The sequence below is a fragment of the Panicum virgatum genome, chromosome 2K, assembly GCF_016808335.1.
Source record: "Panicum virgatum strain AP13 chromosome 2K, P.virgatum_v5, whole genome shotgun sequence".
Lineage (NCBI taxonomy): Eukaryota > Viridiplantae > Streptophyta > Magnoliopsida > Poales > Poaceae > Panicum > Panicum virgatum.
In genome coordinates, this window is record NC_053137.1 from 12,913,033 (window position 1) to 12,936,146 (window position 23,114).

A 23,114-nucleotide genomic window follows, 5' to 3' on the forward strand; every position below is an offset into this window, starting at 1 on the left:
CTGTTATAAGATAGTTCACTAATCACATAAGTACATAATAACCTAGAGCTTTTTTACAATAATTGTAAAGTACCAATTATGTACTTTTGCCTTGAATTTTTTCTGGCCGTTGATCAATGGAAGGTATTTACAAAAATTAAATCTATAAAATCTATATAGTTGATCTCCACTAGAGATTTCTCTCAACATGCAAGCTGTCCACCTCAGCAATGCACTATCACATGCAATTAAAACCCACTACACTAGCATTTTGTTATCCACGTCAACATATCATGTAATCCACTAGCATTTATTTATAATAATTTATTTATTTATAAAAGTAATTATAATATATATAATTACTTCATTCCGCCATGTCAACATGTGCATCACTATTGGGATCCATAAGAATTTATTACTATTTCTCTTCTCTAAATCAGCAACATCACCTTTATTATTGTAACCATCCAATCAACTTCGTGCACGTCTTATATCCATAAAGTGCATGTCTTATTCGTTTCTTTCTTCTCTAACCAAAGAATAACTCAAAAATCTATTATTTTCATCATAAAAATTTCTCATATGGCTTTAAACGTAATCTCTACAAATGCACCATTTATATGAGCTTTTCTTTATTAAAAAATCTATCATTTTTTTGTTTTTTAGCAAAGTCGATCTAAATGCTTATTTGTCTTACTACATGCTCTCTATAACGCTTTATTTAAAGAATTATTGTATTTTTATCATAGTTTATTGAAAAGCTCTATCAAATCCCGCAACAATGCGCGGAGAATCACATAGTTAAATTAGTATTGGATCCCACTTTTTGGTACTTGGTCCCACATTTTTGCACCATCAGATACTTTAGCCTAGGTATTTCCAGGTACTTTCTAACTTGAGCACCGTACGATTCTATCAGATAAACGGCTCTTATTTTTTCAATCATTGTAAAAATTCTCAGTAACCTATCATTAAGACATCATAACGTCTAGGTTATGTGGCACAAATTGCTACAAAATAAACCTATATAATGTAAAAATAATAATTAAAAAAAAAGAACTTAGTTAATCGTCAATCAATGGAAAATTTCTTGTCTTAGAGACCTAAAACTACAATTGCATATGTGACTTAAAAGTATATAATGTCTGAATTACTATGCCGGATATGATTGCTATGTGTTCCAAAAAAAAATATTGATCCATAGATTCAAAAAATGTTTTGCCAAAAAACCAAAAAAAGTGAACAAAAGTAATAAAAGGGAGCTATATATTGAATCAAGATAGTTCTCGGGATAAATGATCTCGATCCACCGCCGCCAGTATGACGACTAGAACTACAGATATGATATTCCTAGGGTTTACTTATGTTCATGACATGGATAAGTCGTACAGCAGGAAACCAAGGTCTAAATAGTAGTGACCTGGTCAAACACACAAAAAAATTAAAAGGAAAACACATTATTCAATGCCCGGCAACAGCGTTAGGTGCTAAGAGCGCATTTGGTAGGGCTGTGGCTCCTTCTACGATGGCTTCAACTGCGGCTCCTATGATGAAATAACTTTTTTTTTTGAAGCTGAAGCTGTTTTGAGAAAAAAAATATTTGGCAAAACAGCTTCATTCGTCTCAGACCACGGTAGATAGGGTGAAGCCGCGAGAAGCCAGAATTTTTAGCTTCAATGGCATAGGCCTATTTTATGGCTTCTTCAGTATTTTTCGACAGTGAAGTTATTTTGAAAATATATCTCTTTGGTATGGGATTTACCGAAAGCTGATGATGAAGCCCGTGAAGAAACTATATCAAACAGGCTCTAAGTAATGACTTTATTTTATGATCGTTGGATTGTCAAATGGACTGTCATTCGTTAATGTCGATGACTCGCTCGTCCCGTGCTGAGTGAGTCGCAAGGGCGGTGCGACTCACCTGGCAGATCTCCAATGCACGCGACGATTATTGACGAAACTGAATGGGCACTGATTATCCTCACAATATATGGGCTCTGTTTGTTTTCGATTATAATCAGTTTATGGGTGGAAATGATCAATAATTTCACCAAACGCCTTATTTATTTTCGCTTTTGTGATAATTCGCTTCAGAGATTTGAACTACGAGAAACGAGAATCGAGAAGTGAGAAAATCTTTGCTTCTCTCGGCCACGCTTCAATTATAAGCTAAGCGAAAACAAACAGGGCATAGTGCTTAAATCAGAGTTTTAGGTCATCGGGATTTCACAGAAACGACTGATCCGAAGCATGGCCTCATCTGACCGTCCGTTTACATGGGACGATAACGATCGGCAGCCGATCCACAAAACCACAAAATCCCAACCCCGGCCCATCTCCGTCTCCACTCTCCCCTCGCCTCCTCCCTCCCCGCGCCGCCACCCCCCTCGAAACCCTAACCCTAGCCGCCTCCCGGGAGGCGGGTAGGAGAGCTCGCGGCGCCGGCCATGGCGGAGCACGACCTCACGGCGCTGCTGGCGGCGCAGATGGACCGCCACCTGGTGTTCCCGCTGCTGGAATTCCTGCAGGAGCGGCAGTTCTACTCGGAGCCGGAGATCCTCGAGGCCAAGATCCGCCTCCTCAGCGGCACCAACATGGTCGACTACGCCATGGACATCCACAAGTCGCTCCACGGCACCGACGACGTGCCCGAGGACATGGTCCGCCGCCGCGCCGAGGTCGTCTCCAGGCTCAGGTCGCTCGAGGAGGCCGCGGCGCCGCTCGTCAACTTCCTCCAGAACCCGCAGCTCGTGCAGGAGCTCAGGCCCGACAAGCAGTACAACATCCACATGCTCCAGGACCGATACCAGGTCCGGGTTTTTTTCCGCTCCCACCTCTACCGATACGTTTTGGGATTGCGTGTCGTTAGGAAAACTGAAAATGATTTGCTCTTACAATGAGAAAATCTTTGGGATAGGTTATGTACTGTTTCTACATGTGGATTCATATAATTAGCATGGGATGTCGCCCTAGTTCCGTACTATGTTGTAAGGGGATCTTGATTAGTTGGATGCAGACTGATGGTCGTACTTTATGTACCACATCACTAGATTGTGAGATGTGCTTGATTCGGTAGCTTGCATAGTTCAATATGTTCTAGTGTAGATGTCCTAAAATCTGGGCATATGTAGTGCTTATTAGTTTCATTGAGCTTTCCATGTATTTTTTGTTAGTGCTTGCAAATTGACATGTAATTAGAGTCAAAGTTTTTCTGAAGGACTGTTGCAGTTGAATGCATAATAACTAAGATCAGAACTCAGATTGAATGTTGATGCCATGCAACTGTATTCTAGCATATTGTACACTAATCAATTGATTCAATCGTTGTTAACAATGCAGATTGGTCCAGATCAGATTGAAGCTCTGTATCAGTATGCCAAATTTCAGTTTGAGTGTGGTAACTACTCAGGGGCTGCTGACTACTTGTACCAGTATCGTGCTTTGTGCACAAACAGTGAGAGGAGTGTGAGTGCCCTTTGGGGAAAGCTGGCAGCAGAAATCCTGATGCAGAACTGGGATGTAGCTTTGGAAGAACTCAACCGCTTGAAGGAAATAATTGATTCAAAGGTTTTCCTCTTAACGCTTTATACTTTATTCTTTGTTGTTTATCTACATTATATTACTAACTTGTTTTGTTCCTGATTTTTTGGCAGAACTTCTCATCACCTCTGAATCAGCTCCAGAACAGGATATGGCTGATGCATTGGGCTCTCTTCATCTTCTTCAACCATGAAAATGGTAGAAATGGGATCATTGATCTGTTCTTCCAAGACAGGTTTGTATGTTCAAATCTCAAAATGACATAGCTAAAGTTAATATGTTGCAACAAATTTACAGATGGTAGCATTCTGGCATAGTAGTTTAGAAAGTAGCAACAATGAGACAAACATTGGAAAGTTCTTCCAAATATCTGCATTGCAGTCTAGATGCTCATAAATCTTTTGATTCAGTAGTCAGTGAAGGCATCATTTTCTGTTGAGAGAGTAACCTCTTGAATGTATCAATGCACCGAAGTATAGAACTAAATTGTTTATAGGTTTTGATTTTTGAATAACTTGTTTTGGGGAAATCTAACCTTGATTCAAAATTATTTATTATTCTCTCTTAGTGTGTACTTTTCCTGCTACAGCAATCCAGCTCGATGTTTGTACTGTTTTCTTCTTTGATTTGGCGTTAAGGTTATATTCTCAGGAGTCAATTTGCCTACTCACTTGTTTCTCGCCCAGGTACTTGAACGCTATTCAGACAAATGCACACCATCTTCTGAGATACCTAGCTACTGCAGTTGTTGTGAACAAAAGGAGAAGGAATATGCTTAAAGAGCTTATTAAAGTCATTCAGCAGGAGCAACATAGCTACAAGGACCCCATAACTGAATTTCTGGAATGCTTATATGTCAACTATGATTTTGATGGTGCTCAACAGAAACTCATGGAGTGCGAGCAGGTAACTTCAAGGATGTTTTTCTCAATCTTTATTGCCAGAAATTTTTGAACATAAATGTATGCTTCTCGGGATATAGAAAATCTTTAAAGACAATGAATCATTTTCTTTGCAAAACATCATTCTTTTGTATGGCCCCCAGGTAAAATGTTTTGTCCATTCCAAGTTTAGTATCTTAGATGTATCATACATTCCAGGAATGTTAGCATGCTGGCGATGTATAGTAGCCTATTTGAAGAAGTTAAGTGAGCTAGGATTCTGAGGGCTTATAATATGCTTGTCTGCATTGCTGTCCCAACAATATGCAAATGACCATTTTATGATATGCTATCAAACAATCTAATGTAGCTTCTTTATGCTCAAATGTGTACCTTTCTAGGTTATTTTGAATGATCCTTTCCTGGGAAAGCGCATTGAAGAAGGAAATTTCGTCACTGTCCCTTTGAGAGATGAGTTCCTTGAAAATGCTCGTCTGTTTATTTTCGAGACTTACTGTCGTATTCATCGGTGCATTGATACCGGGTATGTTTTTTTTTCTGACAATTCATTACAATGACATGGAAACTGTCTCTTGCAATAATTATTTAGTGGGAACACGATCATAAAGTCTTGGCATGCTTTCTGTTAGGAATTGTTTGTCACTACCGATTCTGTGGCTACTTTCTGATTGGATTATTCTGTAGTATATTGGTAGCTGAAATCAGATCCTGTTGTTAACAACAAATGTAATGTCCTAAGTGATAGTAAATAACAATGTGTTCTGTGCAGTTTGGGAAGCAGCATTTGTTTTGTTGACTAGAACCTGTTGGTTTGCATTCCATTCTATGGACCATATAGGAACTTGGCTGATAACATTCTAACATGTTCATCTGATGTTATTGCAATGGACAGCATGCTTGCGCAGAAGCTGAACATGAGCTACGATGAGGCAGAGTTGTGGATAATGAACTTGGTTAGGAACTCAAAACTGGATGCCAGGATCGATTCAGTGTCTGGAACCCTTATCATGACAACCAATCATGTCAATGTGTAAGTTGCTCTGTCCATGCATTCATACACCATGTTGATTGTGGATTCATAACATGTTTTCTTCACACATTTTGCTACTTGAACAAGTGATCTAGTCGAGTATTCTTTTGTTATAGCCAGAACAGTTATCTTCTCTGTTTATACCGTATATTTAAGTGGAATGCATCATTTTGCAGGCATGAGCAGATTATCGAGAGCTTGAAGGGCCTTAACATGCGGACATACATGCTAGCAAAGAACATCGTGGAGCCAGCTCAAGCAGCACAGCAGGCAGCTCGGTGACGTTAGCGGAATCCATAGTTTTGAGGTGCCCAGTGTTAGTTCCAGTAGAGACAGCTGTAAACTCTCGGAGCTCTATTGTCAGGAAGTGACTTCGTCATCAGTATTTGAACACCTGGGGTGTTGGTTTGCCGTTTGCTACAGCTTATGCTGACATTTTTAGTATTTTGTACTCAGAATTTCATAACAGGTGATCTCCTTCTCTATGTATTACTGAAATGAATGATGCAATCAGATTCATGTTTCGGCATTAAGGTGTTAAACAATTCTTTCAAGTGTTGCCTGCTCCATCTGCATCAAGATGTGTACAACGGCCATAAAAAAGGTGCCATAAAAACAAAGTCGTGTACAACGTGTAGCTCCAGCGGAGGAATGATTGCATGTTGCTGCCTGCTTTATTCGGTGTTCTATCGTGGAACCCAAAGCAACGTACGCGACTATGCAAATGATGATTAGAATGTTTTGATCAATTCATCAAACAGAGAAATAGACCACATGATGAATCACCATTCACCAACGTCACTCTTGCAACAATGTACCCATCACGGAAAATTTTTTTGTTGCATCAATGATATCCTCATATGCTAGTTTACCGTCAAAATTCCACGCTGAAAAAACCATCTCTTGTATCTACGGCTACGTCCTTTTGTGGCCGTTTCCTCTTGTGAAGAGATTACCAATACCACAGACCTTTATTGTGGAGGAACCATGCTATCGATGCATCACGGAATAGCCGTCGTACTGGAAGAGGCCCTTCCAAGTTGTTGTATGAGACATCAAGTGCTGTCAGGCTAACCATGCTAGCAAAGGGGGATGGAATGCTCCCATCAAATTGGTTGTGGGAGAGGTTCAGGAGTTCCAACATTGCCAAGTTCCCGAGCTGCGCGGGTAGCCTGCCAGTGAGTTTGTTGTCAGTGACATCCAACACAATCTGCAGGTCCTCCGGATTACCAATGGTCATCAGCAACTCTCCACTCAAGTTATTGTGGCTAAGTTTCAATGATTGTAAGCTTAGTGCAATTCCGCAGCTCGTCGGGGATTGGTGTTGTTACTACTGTGAAATTTATATAAAACTATACCATTTTAAAATTGAAAAGATATGCATCGCCATTGCCCGTCTGATGCATCTTGAGGTAAGAATAATTTGTTCCTTTTGGATTTGGAGTTTAAACTAAATGAAACAGCGTATCTCTAAGCTCATCTATTTTTTTTCGAAAAGACTAATTAAGCTCATCTATCACTCTTGTACTATGTGTATATTCAAGAGTCGAGTGCAGCCCATCTCGTAGTTTCCCAACATGTATGCTTCCGCTTTATGCACGCACGATGACATCCAGAATGATCATGCTGTCTAATAAAACGCTTTGCATTGAACAATCTTCTTTCGCTTTACGTATGGTATGTGCTGTGTGCGGACGACCAATTGACCAGGAGCTCAGCCCACTAACGAAGGGGACAACACACGTCAGGCCGCCATTACTGACCGCGCATGCCGTCTTCTGCGGCTTTATGCGTGATGACTACTAGTACTTGCTGGTCAATTACATTAATCACTCTATTCTATTGGTAACTAACGGTACTATTTTTTCTCTCACATCAAATCAGCATCAGCCACCAGCCACCCAGTAATACTTTTCTCTCACAGCAAATCAGCACCAGCCACCAACCACAGCTAGCGGAATAGAGTGAATTTTAGATGGAGTTTTTGTTTGGAGAAGCTAAAGTTGAATGCTAAACTTTAGTATATATCAGCCCTCATACGCATGCTAAATTTTTTTAGTCTTGACTAAAATTTAGTTCCCAGTTAGCACTTCCGTCTAGAGCTAGTGCTAAAGTCTAGCACTTGACCCAAAAAGAGGACCTGAGTTTAGCCGTCTTCACGTAATCTGCACAAATTGAGACAAGCTATCCTTTTCCAAATCTCTTCGGCCGGGCCCCAATCGAGTTGATTCTGATTTATTCGAGTATTTTAGGTGTAAATATTTTTTATGTAAATTTAGCTAAATCTGGACGAGATTGATTTGGGACAAAACCAGAACGACTTACATTTGAAATGGAGGCAGTACCGAGCTAAGCGTAATTCACCTAGTAAAGTTTTTTTTGGCGGTATCTACCCATCCGCCAGGTTTGAGTTCTCAACTTGACACATGCGCTCGTTTTTTTGATTTATTCTATAATTTAATCCGCGCTAGTCTTTCAGTGGTAGACGATGTGCTCGTTGACAGCAAGACTGTGATGACTTTGTCAATCTCGAGAATCTACCGGCTCAGTCTCTCAGAGATGCTTATAGATATATGATTATGTGCATACATTAATAGGCATGAGTGTGCGTGCAGATTTATAAGCGTCTAGTTCTGTATTATGTTAAAAAAAAATTGGAGGCAACAGCTTATTAGCTTTTCCACGCTATATATATATATATATATATATGCATCCCGGCCTCTGGCCATCAATGCAAAATCCCAACTTAAGCCCCGGCCAGGTTCCAATGGAGATGGCCGTAGAGCTAATACTCGTACTCCTCCACCATTGGCTCCTCTTCCTGCACGCCGGCGCAACGCCGGGGCACCACGGAGGCGTGCGTCTAGGGTGCCAGACAGCGGCCCTCCTCCAGTGGAAGTCCACCCTGCGGACCTCGCCGCCGGCACTGGCCTCATGGCGGCAGGGGACAAGCCCGTGCACCAGCAACTGGACGGGGGTCACGTGCGGCGCCGTGCACTGGGGCCGCCGCCGCCGCCGCCGCCACCGCGAGCCATTGGCGGTGACCGGAATCTCCCTGCCGTTCGCCGGCCTCGACGGCCGTCTCGGTGAGCTCAACTTCTCGGCGCTCCCTTTCCTCACGCACGTGAACCTCGCCTTCAACAGCCTCCACGGAGAGATCCCGCTGGCCATCGCCTCCCTCCCCGCACTCTCCATCCTCGACCTCGCCGGCAACGGGCTCCATGGAAGCATCCCATCCGAGCTCGGCAGCATGAGGCGCCTCACCCAGCTGGGCCTCTTCTCCAACAACCTCACCGGCCGCATCCCTGCATCCCTTGGTAACCTGACGACACTGGTCGCCCTTGTCACCACCAAGAACTTGCTCGCTGGGCCGATCCCCGGGGAGCTTGGGAAGCTCACCGGCCTCAAAGCTTTGGAGCTGGGCGACAACTTTTTGAGTGGCCGAATACCTGAAAGCTTTGGCAACTTGACCCAGCTGAACACCCTCTACCTTTTCAGCAACACTCTGTCAGGGCCCATACCAGCTTTTCTAGGAAACCTCAGGAAACTGAGGGATCTTGAGCTCGGTACAAACCGCTTCAGTAGTGAAGTCCCAGCTGCTTTGTCAAACCTTACTGAGCTAGATGTACTTGACCTCATTGAGAAAGAGCTCACAGGTTCCATTCCACACGAGATTGGATTCCTTCCCAATCTAAGCGTGCTAGTTTTGTATTCGAACCGGCTAAGCGGCGCCATTCCTGCGAGCTTAGGGAACCTTACCATGCTGAACCACCTTGACCTGTTTGACAACCAGCTTGTGGGATCCATCCCTGCCGAGCTTGGCGCTTTGATGGATCTCCACACCATGTCCTTACCCTCCAACATGCTTTCAGGCTCAGTTCCTGCAACTTTTGGAAATCTCACAGCCATGCGAAAGCTTTTTCTCTTCGATAACCGGCTGTCAGGTCCTTTACCACGAGAGTTCTTCAATCTTACCGACTTAGCTGTGCTCAATTTATCCAACAACTCTCTCTCGGGGGAACTGCCCTCTAATGCCTGCAAAGGAAGGAATCTCCAAATGTACCTGGTTTTTACCAACATGTTTACTGGCTCTATTCCTAGAGACTTGAAAAGTGTAGGAGCTTGACCTGTCTTCCAACCAGCTAACAGGAGATACATCAGATCTTGGGCCGTACCCACATCTTGTTGTCGCAAAGTTATGGGGAAACAGCTTTCATGGGCATTTGTCCAAAACATGGGCTTCAAGCGTCAATTTAACAACGCTGGACGTGTCGGGAAACATGACAAATGGAAGCTTGCCCCCTGAGTTTTCAAATCTTGTAAAACTGGAGGTACTTGCACTTCAGGTCAACAACTTAACTGGCGATATACCGCCAGGATTGCTAAGAAATCTAGGCAGCCTGTACGAACTCCATTTATCGCAAAACCAGTTTTCAGGTCACATACCACCTGAATTTGGTCAGATGAGAAATTTGCAATACCTTGATATATCTGCGAATAGGTTGAGCGGCTTGATACCGCAAGAGCTCGGGAGCTGTACCAAGCTAGTGTACTTAAGGATTAATGACAACAGCTTGAGTGGAGCTCTGCCACTGACTATTGGTAATTTGGCAAGTCTACAGATTCTGTTGGATGTCAGCAACAACAAACTCACTGGCAGGTTACCTGCGGAACTCGGCAACTTGGCGCTGCTGGAGCACCTGAACCTCTCCCACAATCAGTTCGTTGGTAGTATCCCTTCGTCCATTGGCAGCATGGGTAGTCTCTCAACACATACAACAGCTTGGAAGGGGCTCTTCCAACTGGACGAGTATTCCATAATGCCTCAGTCCGATGGTTCCTCCATAACAAAGGTCTTTGTGGTAATCTCTCTGGTCTACCACTCTGCTCTTCAGCTCCGATGATGGAACATCACAAAGCAAGATTTCACAGCTTGGTCCTAGCTATATCCATCCCTGTGTGCATAGCTATAATGTTCTCAATCTTTTCTGTGTCTGTGATTCTCAAAAGGAAAAGACCACAGAAGGCTACAGTTACAGATATAAGAGATGTGCTCTCAGTATGGAATTTTGACGGGAAACTAGCATTTGAGGATATCACTAGGGCAACAGAAAATTTCAGTGATAGATACATAATTGGCTCAGGGGGGTATGGCACAGTCTACAAAGCACAGCTTCAAGGGGGTAGATTAGTTGCAGTGAAAAAGATCCACCCAACTGAAGACGACATTAGCGACGAAAAGAGATTCCTTGGTGAAATTGAAGTGCTGACGAAGATACGGCACAGAAGCATCGTCAAGCTGTATGGATTTTGCTCCCATCCTAGGTACAAGTTTCTAGTATATGATTACATTGAGAGAGGAAACCTTCGTTCTGTCTTGCAAAATGAGGAACTTGCAAAGGAGTTGGACTGGAAGAAGCGGGTTTCCATTGCTAGAGACGTGGCTCAAGCCATCTACTACTTGCACCATGAATGCAACCCGCCAATCATCCATCGGGATGTAACAAGCAACAACATCTTGCTAGATGCAGATTTCAAGTCTTATGTTTCAGATTTTGGAATAGCAAGGATGCTAAAACCTGATTCATCCAATTGGAGCGAACTAGCAGGAACATATGGTTGTATAGCCCCTGGTATGTGGTCACAGTTACTTTCATATACATTGCAAAAAAAAGTATATATTCTTGTTACGATTCGCGAATATCAGATATACTGCAGCTTTTGGTTTCATGTTTGATTATTGATTGGTTCTTTATTTTGATTTTTGATGCAGAGCTTTCTTACACATCAGTGGTGACAGCGAAATGCGATGTCTACAGCTTTGGTGTCGTTGTGCTGGAGATTGTGATGGGGATGTACCCCTCGGAGATACAATCCCTTGCTTCCAGTTCCAGGGAACAGCATCAGGAGCTTGTAATGGAGGATATGTTGGACAAGCGCCCATCATCTCCAACAACTGTAGAAGAGAAAGAAATTGCTCTTCTTGTGGAAGTGGCATTTGCTTGCCTGCAAACTTCTCCTCAGTTTAGGCCAGAGATGGAGGATGTCTATCAGAAACTGGCTCTGCACAAACCACCTTCTTCGTTTGCCTCACCTTCTCATGCACATAGACCAGAAGAAATAATAGAAGCGTAAGGTCGTGTGTGTTGTCAAACAATTCATAGTGTTAATACCATTAATGCAAAGTGGTAAAATCTCAAGAACAATGGGGCATTGCAATACCATGGTACTATAAGAAGCATAATCCATTCTACAATCTACACAATGCCAATTTCTCTATACAATACAGTTTCAAGTTACAGCAACAATCAGCTAGCTGCCACTTCCAGGGCAGAACCGTTGTGTACATTTCTGTCTCTGACAGGCAAGATCACTCATTCACTCCCTTCTTCGGCTTTTGTGATGATGATAATGGTGATGCTTGGATTTCTTCGTGTCCTTTTCCTTCCTTTTATCTCTCTTCTCTTTTTTCTCAGACTTCTTTTTCTTTTCCTTCTTGCTCTGTGGTTCAGAGCTTGATCCCCTTCCATCCAACGTTTCCTTACACCAATGATCATCAGGAGACTTGGATCTCAAAAATAAAGGCTTCTCTGGGCCTTGTACTCGACGTTCCCATTTTTCTTCCACACGTATATCAGGATTAGGTTCGTTGTCATGACAACGGGATGAAGAATCAAGGTATGGACCAGGCTCATCCATCCTTGAACCAATGGCCCCACGTCCTCGTTTTACCCTAATAAAATAGCAACAATACACTTGTTACCGACAATTGCTGATAGGTAACCCATAGAAAGGTTTACAGAACAAACAAATTAAAATATACCATATAATAGGATACCAGCACTCATCAACAGAATAATGGGGTACTTAAGTTGAAATAATCTAACTAACTATATTGTCAATTTCTACAAAAATGAACATCATCCTAACAGTATTCTGTATAGTAATCCATTGATACAAATTTTGTATATCAAACATGCATATAATTGAACTAATTGTTGGTCAAAATCTACAAAACTTTAACTTTCCCAGAAACAAATTACATGCACCTTAGATTGATGGACAAATGGAGTATTATTGAAGATGTATACAAATTGCATGGTTTTTCATACACAATTATAATTAAAATAATATTTAGTTATATGTCAGGTGTTCATCAAGAAAATAATGGATTCTTGCATTGAAGAGAATAATGAATATTCTAGCTGACCTTGAATGAAGAAATCTTTCAATTTCATCGTCCCTAAGACCATCCTCCTGGTCTGAGTAAGAAGTATGATAAGTGGTCCCTTCTTGTTCAACCCTTGAGCTGGAGCTATGGTTTCTCATTTCACTTTTGCGCTTCTTGCCTCTAGAATCATCATGATCTTTACTTCTGCTACTTCTGCCTTTCATCTTTGACTCCAACTCCAGCTCCTTTTCCCTAGCACGCCACATTTCATTGACCTCCACAACACGGTTTGCTGCAGGATAACAGCATGTTTCAAGTCAGATGTACAAAAGATCTACTTGATTTCAATAAAAGTTTTCCTTGACACAGGGTCAATAATACTTTTGCGCCTAAGAATGCAAGGTCAATATAATTTTTTTTAAAAAAAAAGTTAGAATATCTACAAGATTACATGAATCCAACTGTTTCCCCACCTAATTTGGTAAGTTTCTAAGATGCAGATGCATCCTTCAAGAAACTAACACCAGGGGAATTCAAAGGAGCACAATGTGCTAACCTTGCTGAACTCCACGAACTGTGGCAGTGAGGAACCGTGAGTTTGGACGATGCCTTACATTAGGCTTTCGCAGATATGCATGAATACCTTCCCTGTCAGCCTCTAGCTGTAATCTCCGTGCCTCTTCAAGTAGTAAAGAGGCAAGACGATTTTCTGTCTCCAGATCCATTGTCTAACTCCGAGTTCAACAACTGGCTGTCCAGAAATGAAATCTTTAATAATAGAAAAAAGATAACATAAAAGGTAATAAACATATAAATTATTGGCATATTTCTCCTGAGAAATACATATGATGAAACATGAAAGTCCTTTAGAGCAAAAAAAACAAAAGAAACCTTGGCTTTCCAAATTTCCAGCGTATAATTGATCTCATTATTTTGCTTAGGCATATGGGAATGTGCCTTTGGCAATAAAAGAACTTATTACTATAGTGTCTGATCAAACAAAGCTGTAAGATTCAAGCAGTCTCATTGAAACTAATTTGTCAGGTCAACCCAGGAAAGCAGAAAGGCACCAGAATGATGTGGTAAAGTTGATGCATGGATCTGGAAGACGCAAGGTAAGAGTGGTTGCAAAAGAAAAGTGCAGGGTGTTGCTTGGTGTAAGCTATGTACTAATGTAAACCCACATGGCTTTACAAATGATCCAAACATAATATGAATACTACAAAATAGATATCCTTAAAACAGTCTATAAATGAGCAACTGTAATAATGCGGAATTCATGAATAGGCACTCATATACATGCTATGCATCCCAATAAAAAAATCAATATAACATTACCAATCTAAAGATGTCTATAAAAGACTAAAACTGAACCCAATGAGGAGTCATGAATGGCAAAAGTATCCAAATATAATTGACTATTTCTTAAGAAACCATTCTTAAAGATAAACCTATGTTAAACACAAAGTAATTACTAGCATCATAATTTGAACAGAAACACTACAGTTCCATGAATTTATAAGAAATTCGCCACGAAATAGGTCAGCGGGAATGGAAAAATTATGCACACCCCACAGAACATACACAGGACTTTCAGAGAAAAGATTATAGATCTTTAGGGCATATTTCACGGTGAACACTGGCTCGAGTGGTTGACTCTTTCAGCCTTTTTTTAAAAGTGCTAAACGTATATCTGCGAGCATAGAGCGAGTCTACCAGATACCAGATAATGCTGCGGCGCAAGAACGACATGTAAGCATGAGCGTAGCACAGAACAAGCAGCCTGCTTTGCCCAACCTCCACCCAAACATGGCCTGGCGGGCGTAACGTGTAGCCGGGGGGATCGAGTGGAACCCCCCAAAAGTTCAATTTCTTCGCAAACTTTGCTAGCTTCTCCCCCACCAGTACCCCTCCACGCAACAAAGGAATTAACAACAAGCTCACGGCTCACAGAAAGATCTGTCCCGCGGGACAGGACGCGGCGCGATCCGGCCAAGCAGCCAAGAAAGGTTAGGGTTCCGTACCGGGTGAAGGGGAGGCCTGTCGAGGCCCGGACGGATCCCCTCCCCGCGCCGTCCAGTAGCGCCGAAGAGGAAGGGGGCGACGAGTCGGCGGCAGCGGCGGGCGCGACAGACGGAACCCCTTTGCGGCTGGCGGGCGGGCGGGCGGGCAAAGGCGAGCTCCGCTCCGGCGGAAGGGGGGCGCGGAGGCGCCCTTGGTCGGCGGAGAGCGCTCGATGGGGGCGCGTGCGGGCCGGGGAGGCGGGCGTGGGTCGGGAAGGAAGGGGCGCACGCGTTCTTTCCTCGCCGCCGCCGCCGCCGCCGCCGGGGGGGAGAGGAGGGGAAGAAGAGGAGTTGATTGGGTACAGCTGGATCCGCGTGCCGGATGAGTTGGTGAGAGAGCCGGGCAAGCCCAGACCCGGCCCGCTTGGGTGGTTAATAGTCCAGCCCGTTCGAGGTTCGAAGAAGGTTAACATTTTGACAACAGATTAACGTCCATCCTTCCTTTAAAAAAAAAACGTCCATCCTCAAACCAAATTCAGATTTTTTTTCAGTGTGCAAAAAATCGAACAGTGGTCGGTTGAAATCAAACTATACACTTGAAAATTGAAATCGACCACGAAACTCAGTTCGGCGCGAGGAGCATTAAAAAATCATTGATGCGGCGATATGGCTGGAGCGGCACTGGAGAAGACAAGGCATCCGCAAGAGATTGGACATTTTTTATTTATCTGTAGGTCCAACATATAGACACCCGCGCAGCACTATCGAACACAAGTTCTGTTCGACTTCCCTCGACTGCACAAGTCGAACAAAGCACTGGAGCTGCTCTCATCTTTTGTGTTGCTAGTAGGGTGCACCTGCGACATTGCACGTATCTGAAGAATAATATTACGAAAAAAATAATTATATAAAATTTTGTTGCAACAGGCTTTTTTTAGAAACTTTATATGGTGAAAACAAACAACGAAATCTCAATTATGGTAAAAATAGACAAAATATTCGAAATATTAAAAATATATATATATAATTATACAAAAATATTGAGCACCACAATGCAATAGAATAACCCTTATTTATACTCATAACAAATATATACAAAAAATTAATAATCTTAGATTAAAATCAATAGTTGTCGTGCATAGATTCATTCTTATCTTTAAGCTATGGTAGCCAAATAAATTCTACCAGCAAAATCAGATGGGACAAAATATTTTTTCCTATTTGTTAAGATAAAAAAATCGAATAAGCTTTAGGGGTTCTCGTTGCTTTAATGTTGTAGCTGACCCACATACTTTTGAAGTGAACTTTTTCACCCAAACCATTTTCAACCAGGTTGCTTTGATCAAACTTTGCACCATTTCATTGTTCACAGGCATAGAGTAGTCTAAACCTGATTAAATAGGCTGGTAAGAAACTCTATCTTTCACGGCATTGATTTCAATGAAATGTGATTGTAATTACATGAAACTATCTATCTTTCACAACATTGCAATTACATTGATCAAGAAATTTGAATACAGTTTTGTAATATTAATGGTCTGACCTGCCAGTATATTTGCACAACATCCGCTGTTGAATAGAATTCCTTTCTAGACAGCATTATGCTACTGTGTTAAATAAGTACCATCCAAATGGATTGGATAGAGCAAGCATGCTTTACGGTTCCAGTCTCCTTGTGGACTCTGAACATATCAAGACAACAAGCCTTCTCAACATGAGATAAACTTTTTTTAAATAGTTAGAGTAAAATATCGAGTACCCTAGCCAATAAAACATTTTATTTGACAATATGTCACGACAACAGATAATTTACATAAATCTGGAGGCTGCTGTTGCAATGGGGTAGACGACGGCGGCGAAGCCACCTTCATCAATCTGGCGGAGGACGTGGAAGTGGTACTCATTGATCCAGACGTCATGACAATGTAGAGGGCATTGAGACCAGAGATGCAGCAACCCATCCTCCGGGTATGGCATCCTCGCCGCCACCACCTTGATTCCTCCACGTTCTCCTCCTTGAGGGGGGTTTCTTGGCATGCTTGGGGGCGCCGGGGCAACATCCACGGGCATTCGACCCTACCCTGATCCTCCTCGACGAGTGTGTGCTGCACTCAAATAGTGCCTTGCTTAAGCCAACACATTATAATCGAATCAACCATAAAATGTAAATACCTAACTCATAAATAATTAGAGGTACTACTGTCCTAAAATTTGGAAAACACAGTCAGCTTTGTGTAACTTTTTTGTCACAAAATTAGGCATCTGCATTACAAGATTAAGGTGCAAGTAACAAAGGATGCAATTTGTCACTGCAAATAACATATAGTTATATAGATTGAGTCTAGAACTTTGTATCTGCGCAAGCAAAGGACAGTCCAAGAAACAGTTACATGCCACAAAAGGATAGTTAAATCCTAAATGTTGAGAATAATCACAATTCAATGATAGTTACATGCCACATACTATATTCGTGCGTAGAGTAAAAAAGTTGAGAATAATCACAATTCAATGGGTTCACCATGCATAAATACATAGAGACTCCATCTAATCCTAGACATGGAAGCCTCCGGTGCTCTGAATGTAACAGATTCAGACTCAAAAAGGTAACAAAGTGTCATCTCCAAGAACAACGAGGTATGCTCACCATTTATCTTGACTCACACATCTACATGCATCTCAAAATGTATCAGGACATGCAGCATTGAATGATCTCAAGATCGGCTTTCGCCCAAGAATAAATAACCAGTAGAAACCTTAGGCCATCATCAATCAAGAGCACAGAGCATAGCACAATCTCAAATCTGTGAGATCAAAAGGAACAGAGAATTTCTTAAAAAAAAGGAACAGAGGCACCCACGTCGCCGGCGGCGGCGCAAAGGTAGACATGCTGAGGCTGGAGGCAACATCAGATGGCTTATGATTAATTAGTTTTATTTTTCAGGAAAATGGACAAATATTTACATTCAGGACCAGCTGAACATTCTCACGGAATCAGGTTTGAGGGCAAACAAAAACCAATTTAGGCATACTACCAATCCAATTATTTTTCAGGAATCACTTTATATTAGTTTGCTTACTGAAATACATGCATGTCTAAAAAGGTCACAATCTAGCAGGGAACGAAGTGCGTTGCACTAAATTAGTAAAAAAAAAATAGAAGCTATACTCTAAGCATCATTCTGCTAGAAACATGTTCCTATAACAGAAAAATTTGGTAGTTTTAACAGCTCTTTTTTTTCAGATAGGCTTGGTGTAGCTGTTTTATGTGCTAAAAAACAGATGCTAATAACAGCTCATCTATAAATGCCATTCAGTTATCATGTTAGTTCTCTAACAGAACCATTGATATAAAAAGTTCAGATTCTCTAACAGAACCATTGATGTAAAAAGTTCAGATAATAATAAGCATAAAAGTGATGTGGCAGACTACATCATGCATACAGATAATGAGCAGGTGCACATCCCACCTGAGCAGTGCTGATCCCGTGGCTCGTCGTGCTCCTCCGTTACTGCCACCAACTGGCACGTCTAAGCCATCCCTGCACCTTCGTAACTAACATGCCAGCACGTGCACACACCAAACATCTGGACACAACCTGGAACGTGGTCACACCGGTGTTCCGACCCTGACTCGACCTGCAGGCATGAGCACACAAGCACCATCCTACTCAACACTGGACGTGAACACGAGCATGAACTTCGTGCGCCAGTGGACATGCTAAGGACTCGATCAGACCATAGCAACCTAAATGACTCAATAATGAACGCACGTACTCACGCGTGATGATGCACGCCAAGCACACACCATGGCACGGTTTATTCTAACAGATCCATCCTCCAGCCTCAGACAACAACCATAACAGCTTTCCTATGAGAGCGCTTATACTGTTGTCTAACAGATCCACCTCAACGAGCAGTGAAATTCGTGTACCCTGTTCAAGTGGAGTGCAGTCGGCAAACCATTATGATTCATAGAGTTCCATTCATCTTCTCACAGATATAGTGAATTAAATAAGCCATTCATCTGCTCACAGATATAGTGAAATAAGCTTTCTTCTAATAGTTGTAGTTTAGGGATTGTGGCATACTGGCATTGTGCACATATTCCAACTCTAGGTAGAGCTACTCCAACTGTATGGTAATGCTAAAACTACATAAGGTTCATGAAGATGTAGTGCATTTTGCATTTAATCCAATTCTTTTCTAGTGATACATACCCATGGGAGTACAAGTAGACTTTCTGCTTAAATAATGGAAACAATTGTTAGAAACTGGTTATAAAAGTGATATGAAAGCAAGTAGATAGGTAGGATGCCGAAGCAACGCAGAGGGGGTTACCTCACCGTGATGGTGCTTGCTGCCATGGTCGGCCACTGCTCAGCGCTCAACATTGTTGTGATTTGTCTTGCACAGGATGACACGCTGCAGCATCTTAAGAGCCCTGTCGGTGAGGACGTAAGCTTGCCCACTCATCAGGTGTCCACATATGAGGGTAGAAGCCCAAAGACATTTTATCGGATTACTGCTCTCTGATCAGATTAGGCTCAGACTGCCTCTTAAGAAAATACCCAATTGTCTAATACTTTTTTCAAATCTCAATGAAGCCTCATCTGATTAATACTTTTTTAATCAACTCGATCAATTTTGATTTGTAACAAAATCCATTTCTTCAGATCGATCACCAACTTGCTACTTCTGAATTCTGATATCTCTACAATTTCCTATTATAATTCACTCTCTATTCTCTTTTTCTCAATCATAGGTATAGTTAACCTGAGAAAATACCTTTTATTATTCATTCAATCATGATCACAATTTATCTACGTGAAGAAATATACATGTGAGTTCAGAGGAGGTACCATTGACATCAGCAGAAACTCTTTCTTGCTCGAGCAATTGTATTGTGTCTGATTCAATCTGTGGCCTCTTTGTGTTTCTATCATCTTGAAGTGGAGCAGAATTTCCATCACAACTCTATCAGAACTTGTACCGGCTACAAAACACAATGTTTCCACTTTTTTAAGTTTGGATGAGATGAGTGTGCAGCTAGATGACATATACAAAGATAATGAATCAGACATAGAGATTAGCCACAGAAATTTAAATAGTCATGCTGGAATATGTAGATGCTTCTGATTTATATTGCTAGAATTGCCACCAGATAAGCCAACACTTTATTGTTGAATTACAGAGCTTCACATGCTACATAGTGTCACCTATTGCGGAATTGAGTGGCGGTTGATACTCATTATCCATGGTGTGTTTACCAGAGATGAAGGGCATTTAAAAACAGGGGGGGCAGCACCATTAGGACCAGCAGATGCCAAAACAAACAAGATCAAGAGAGCATACGGTCAACCATGTTCCTAACAAAAATTCTGAATTAACAAGCAACATCATTCAGTAGTCACTAAAAAAATCATCTGTAGTCACCAAAGGCAAATAGTGTTTCTTCCTACAGCAGTAAAGTCTCTAAGTACCTAAATTTGAGGAATAATACTGGCCAATCCGATTCAAGAAAGCAACAAGAAACTCAACAACATACAATTTTCTTATAAAAAACAAGCTTCTAGCAGGTTGCATCTACAACAGTTTCCCAACCAATGACTTACTAAAGTTGAGACTTGGGAATCAGTCAATCAGCACAGCTAAAATGTGATTGGTAGCTCTAGCTCCTATAAGGACACAAGCTCAGTTGCTCAGAATTATATGGCGAGAGCTGGAAATAAAATCTAACGGGCAGCAAACAAGACAATACCTCAAAATTTGATGGTCGCGCTCTAATGAGTTGATGTCATTTTTTCTTCACAAATATTTTTTACTCACATGGAGGTTAATCACATAATCTGTCCCCTTCCGATCTAGAATTCTAGAGATATACATGGCATCAGATAAACCTCTAGGAGCCAAAATAAACATCTAAAATTTTGAAGACAGGCATGACCATCAGATAAAGTTATCATCTTTCAGGTTTTACAAGTACTTAAAATATAGGAGGCCTAAATGAGAAATCAGATTAAACAGTGGTTATTTTGTTTTGCTATAATAAAGTGTTAGAAGAAACGTAGCACTGTAATCTCACTCCCAAGTCCCATCTTATGACATACAATTTCTGACTAACCAACAAAATGCAAAGATTATGCAAAATATTTCAGCTTTCTAAATCAAACAATAACTGAGTGCAGAGGTCAAAAACAGATCCTGTAAATGATGAAGCAATGGTTTTCACTTTTCATCAGGCTGTCCTTGATCAAAGTTTAACACAACAAATAATAATGATAATAAATAAACCCTGAAATGATACAGGTGTTTTACATATAGTTACCAGTTGAACCTCGCTAGTAGACAGAAATCATCTCCAAACAGGTTGGAACCTCTTAATCGATTAATTAATGCAAAGACATGCAATTCTAATGTTTGTTGTAGAAAAAGAACGAAAAAAGGGCTCTAACTACAGGTACTGAAACTAAATACGTCCAAAAAAAACTATCGCATTGGCTCATATTCTGCATATGTTTACTGCAGTGCCAATAATAGGTGAGAGCTCGTTAATCTAGCAGTACTTTGATATACAGACACACAGGCCATGGGAATCGACACGATTTTGTTAGGAACAAGTTACAGCACAAAGCAAACTGTACCCAAAAGTGGAGCAATTACATTAGTGCGCATAGGCATTTCAACGAGCACTTAGCAAGCAGAGCTCAATGACACCCTGAGGCAGTAGAACAACTCACCCTGAGTTTCATTTTACTCCTTACCCGTCGCCGGCTATCACTGGAATCAGACGCCTTGACCTCTCCTCTGTCTGTCATCGCCGCCGCCTGTTCGTGCTCGCGGGCGTGATGGTCGTCTCGTGCTCGTGGGCGGGATTGTGGTGGGTACAGGCGGGCGGCGCAGCCGCGGCCGCGCCCGCTCAGCCTCGCCGCCTCCACATCCGCGCCGCCGCGGCCGTGGCCGCTCCGCAGCCCGCCGCTCCCGCCGCACACTCCCACCACCCGGGCGGATCCGGCGTGGTGGCCGCGTGCGGGGCCGGCAGAAGGCACTGAGCGGCCGCCGCCGTTGTCGTGGGTGGGTACAGGCGGGCAGCGCAGCCGCGGCCGCGGCCGCGGCCGCGCCCGCTCCGGATCACTGCCTCCACATCCGCGCCGCCGCGGCCGCGGCCGCGGCCGCTCTGCAGCAGCTGCTCCGCCCGCCGCTCCCGCCGCGCGCTCCCACCACCCGCGCTGATCCGGTGTTGTCGTGAGAGAGAGAGGAGGAGGAGGAGGAGGAGGAGGGAAGGAGGAAGCGAGGCCCCACACCCTCTTCGGCCTGCCGCCGCTCCGCGCAGGACCCGTAGCAGGGGCGCGATCACCGCGTGTCGCAGCGGGAATCCGTCGCCGCGTCAGCGACCGCGCGATCAAGTTCCGCCCCCCGCGTCCGCGACGAGGCAATCACGTAAACGCGCTGCAATCACGGTAGGCCGCGCGGGGGTACGGGTCAGGGTTTTTTCCAGACCGGTTAACTCAAACCGCCGACGCTGCGGTTCCGGTTTACCAGACCGGTTGGATCGGTAATCGGTGGAAACCGGTAACCGGTGGAAACCGGTTGAATTCAAATTCAAATTCAAATAAATTCAAAAGCTCCCGTACAACCGGTTCCGACCGGTTTACCGACCGGTTTACCGGCCGGTTTGACCGGTTTGAATTCAAATCTAAATTCAAAAGCTCCCGTGCAACCGGTTTACCGGCCGGTTTGACCGTTTTGACCGGTGAGCCTTAATGAGCCGGCCCATTTTTCCTTTTTCTTTTTTGATGTAACTTTAAATCCCCGCAAACTGTACTAAATGAACGAATTTTTGAGAAAATTTGATACCATTAGATTCATCGCAACTTGAAGTATTTTTAGGAATTTTTTGGAATTTTTCCATTTTTTGAATTTAAATTTAAATTTTGAATTTTGGCCGGTTGGGTACCGGCCGAAACCGGAACCGGTCCGGACCGGTTTGACCGGTAACCGGTCAAACCGGACCGGTTCCCACCGGTTTGGTGAACCCTGCTATGGGTACGTCGCGCGGTGGAAAAAAAAAAGAGGGGGAGAGGCAGAAACATCGCCGATTCTCTGTTTTCGCCGTTGGAAATTTTCGTCGACCCCGGTTGAACCAAAAAAATTTCTGATCTGCGGGCCCTCAGTGAGAGGTTGGAGGTGAAACTTTTGATGGGAGTGACTTTTAATTTCTTTAGATCCTTATAGTATAAATTTGATTTGATGCACGGTTTTTAGAATCGGAATCTTGGCCGCGTTTGGATCGTGTTAGATCCTAGCAGCTAGCGCGCATGTTTCCCGAAAAAAGAATCTCGTATGCATAGAGTATTAAATGAAGTCTATTTGCAAAATCTTTTCAGCATTAGATGTAATTTTTCGCGACGAATCTAATGATGGTAATTAATCGATGATTAGCTACAGTGATGCTACAGTAACCATCATCTAATCACGCGTCAAAGGTCTCG

At 42.7% G+C, this 23,114-nt stretch overlaps 2 protein-coding genes, 2 long non-coding RNA genes and 1 pseudogene across 10 annotated transcripts; 2 read left to right on the forward strand and 3 right to left on the reverse strand.

Moving 5' to 3' along the window:
- Positions 1–2,289: 2,289 nt before the first annotated feature.
- LOC120667368 (eukaryotic translation initiation factor 3 subunit E-like) lies at positions 2,290–5,993 on the forward strand. 2 transcript variants are annotated; one of them, XM_039947458.1, is made up of 7 exons: positions 2,290–2,789; positions 3,319–3,546; positions 3,633–3,754; positions 4,206–4,425; positions 4,802–4,944; positions 5,314–5,451; positions 5,628–5,993. In XM_039947458.1, the coding sequence occupies exons 1-7, from the start codon at positions 2,427–2,429 to the stop codon at positions 5,731–5,733; spliced, it is 1,320 nt and encodes a 439-aa protein (XP_039803392.1). In that variant the 5' UTR covers positions 2,290–2,426; the 3' UTR covers positions 5,734–5,993. The 2 variants fall into 2 exon arrangements, with proteins under 2 accessions (XP_039803392.1, XP_039803400.1); XM_039947466.1 differs by having other exon boundaries at positions 2,313–2,789; positions 4,802–4,871; positions 5,307–5,451.
- LOC120667386 lies at positions 5,760–6,936 on the reverse strand. Its single transcript, XR_005672173.1, has 2 exons — positions 6,371–6,936; positions 5,760–5,925 (listed from the first exon to the last, which is right to left on the reverse strand). It is a non-coding gene; the product is annotated as an uncharacterized LOC120667386 (long non-coding RNA).
- A 1,279-nt stretch (positions 6,937–8,215) lies between these two features.
- LOC120667394 lies at positions 8,216–11,824 on the forward strand (annotated as a pseudogene).
- On the reverse strand, positions 11,638–14,906 carry LOC120667405 (protein PXR1-like). 2 transcript variants are annotated; one of them, XM_039947496.1, is made up of 4 exons: positions 14,647–14,906; positions 13,179–13,369; positions 12,662–12,914; positions 11,638–12,184 (listed from the first exon to the last, which is right to left on the reverse strand). In XM_039947496.1, exons 2-4 carry the CDS (start codon positions 13,345–13,347, stop codon positions 11,830–11,832), a joined length of 777 nt encoding a protein of 258 aa, XP_039803430.1. In that variant the 5' UTR covers positions 13,348–13,369; positions 14,647–14,906; the 3' UTR covers positions 11,638–11,829. The 2 variants fall into 2 exon arrangements, with proteins under 2 accessions (XP_039803430.1, XP_039803423.1); XM_039947489.1 differs by having other exon boundaries at positions 13,179–13,373; positions 14,647–14,905.
- A 1,410-nt stretch (positions 14,907–16,316) lies between these two features.
- Positions 16,317–21,687, reverse strand: LOC120667424. Of its 5 annotated transcripts, none has more exons than XR_005672188.1 (4): positions 19,485–21,687; positions 18,093–19,398; positions 17,270–17,426; positions 16,317–16,730 (listed from the first exon to the last, which is right to left on the reverse strand). It is a non-coding gene; the product is annotated as an uncharacterized LOC120667424 (long non-coding RNA). The 5 variants fall into 5 exon arrangements; XR_005672186.1 differs by lacking the exon at positions 17,270–17,426 and having other exon boundaries at positions 19,485–19,618; positions 21,387–21,683; XR_005672183.1 differs by lacking the exon at positions 17,270–17,426 and having other exon boundaries at positions 19,485–19,618; positions 21,363–21,683.
- Positions 21,688–23,114: the final 1,427 nt, after the last annotated feature.

What these genes read in the sequence shown, in the direction of transcription:
- LOC120667405 (XM_039947496.1), bottom strand. Translation starts at nt 13,347, where the DNA reads ATGGATCTGGAGACAGAAAATCGTCTTGCCTCTTTACTACTTGAAGAG. An exon ending in AGTTCGTGGAGTTCAGCAAG is followed by an intron (nt 12,915 to 13,178) that starts GTTAGCACATTG and finishes GTTATCCTGCAG; the next exon opens with CAAACCGTGTTGTGGAGGTC. An exon ending in GAAAGATTTCTTCATTCAAG is followed by an intron (nt 12,185 to 12,661) that starts GTCAGCTAGAAT and finishes CTATTTTATTAG; the next exon opens with GGTAAAACGAGGACGTGGGG.
- LOC120667368 (XM_039947458.1), top strand. Translation starts at nt 2,427, where the DNA reads ATGGCGGAGCACGACCTCACGGCGCTGCTGGCGGCGCAGATGGACCGC. An exon ending in AGGAAATAATTGATTCAAAG is followed by an intron (nt 3,547 to 3,632) that starts GTTTTCCTCTTA and finishes ATTTTTTGGCAG; the next exon opens with AACTTCTCATCACCTCTGAA. An exon ending in GATCTGTTCTTCCAAGACAG is followed by an intron (nt 3,755 to 4,205) that starts GTTTGTATGTTC and finishes TTTCTCGCCCAG; the next exon opens with GTACTTGAACGCTATTCAGA.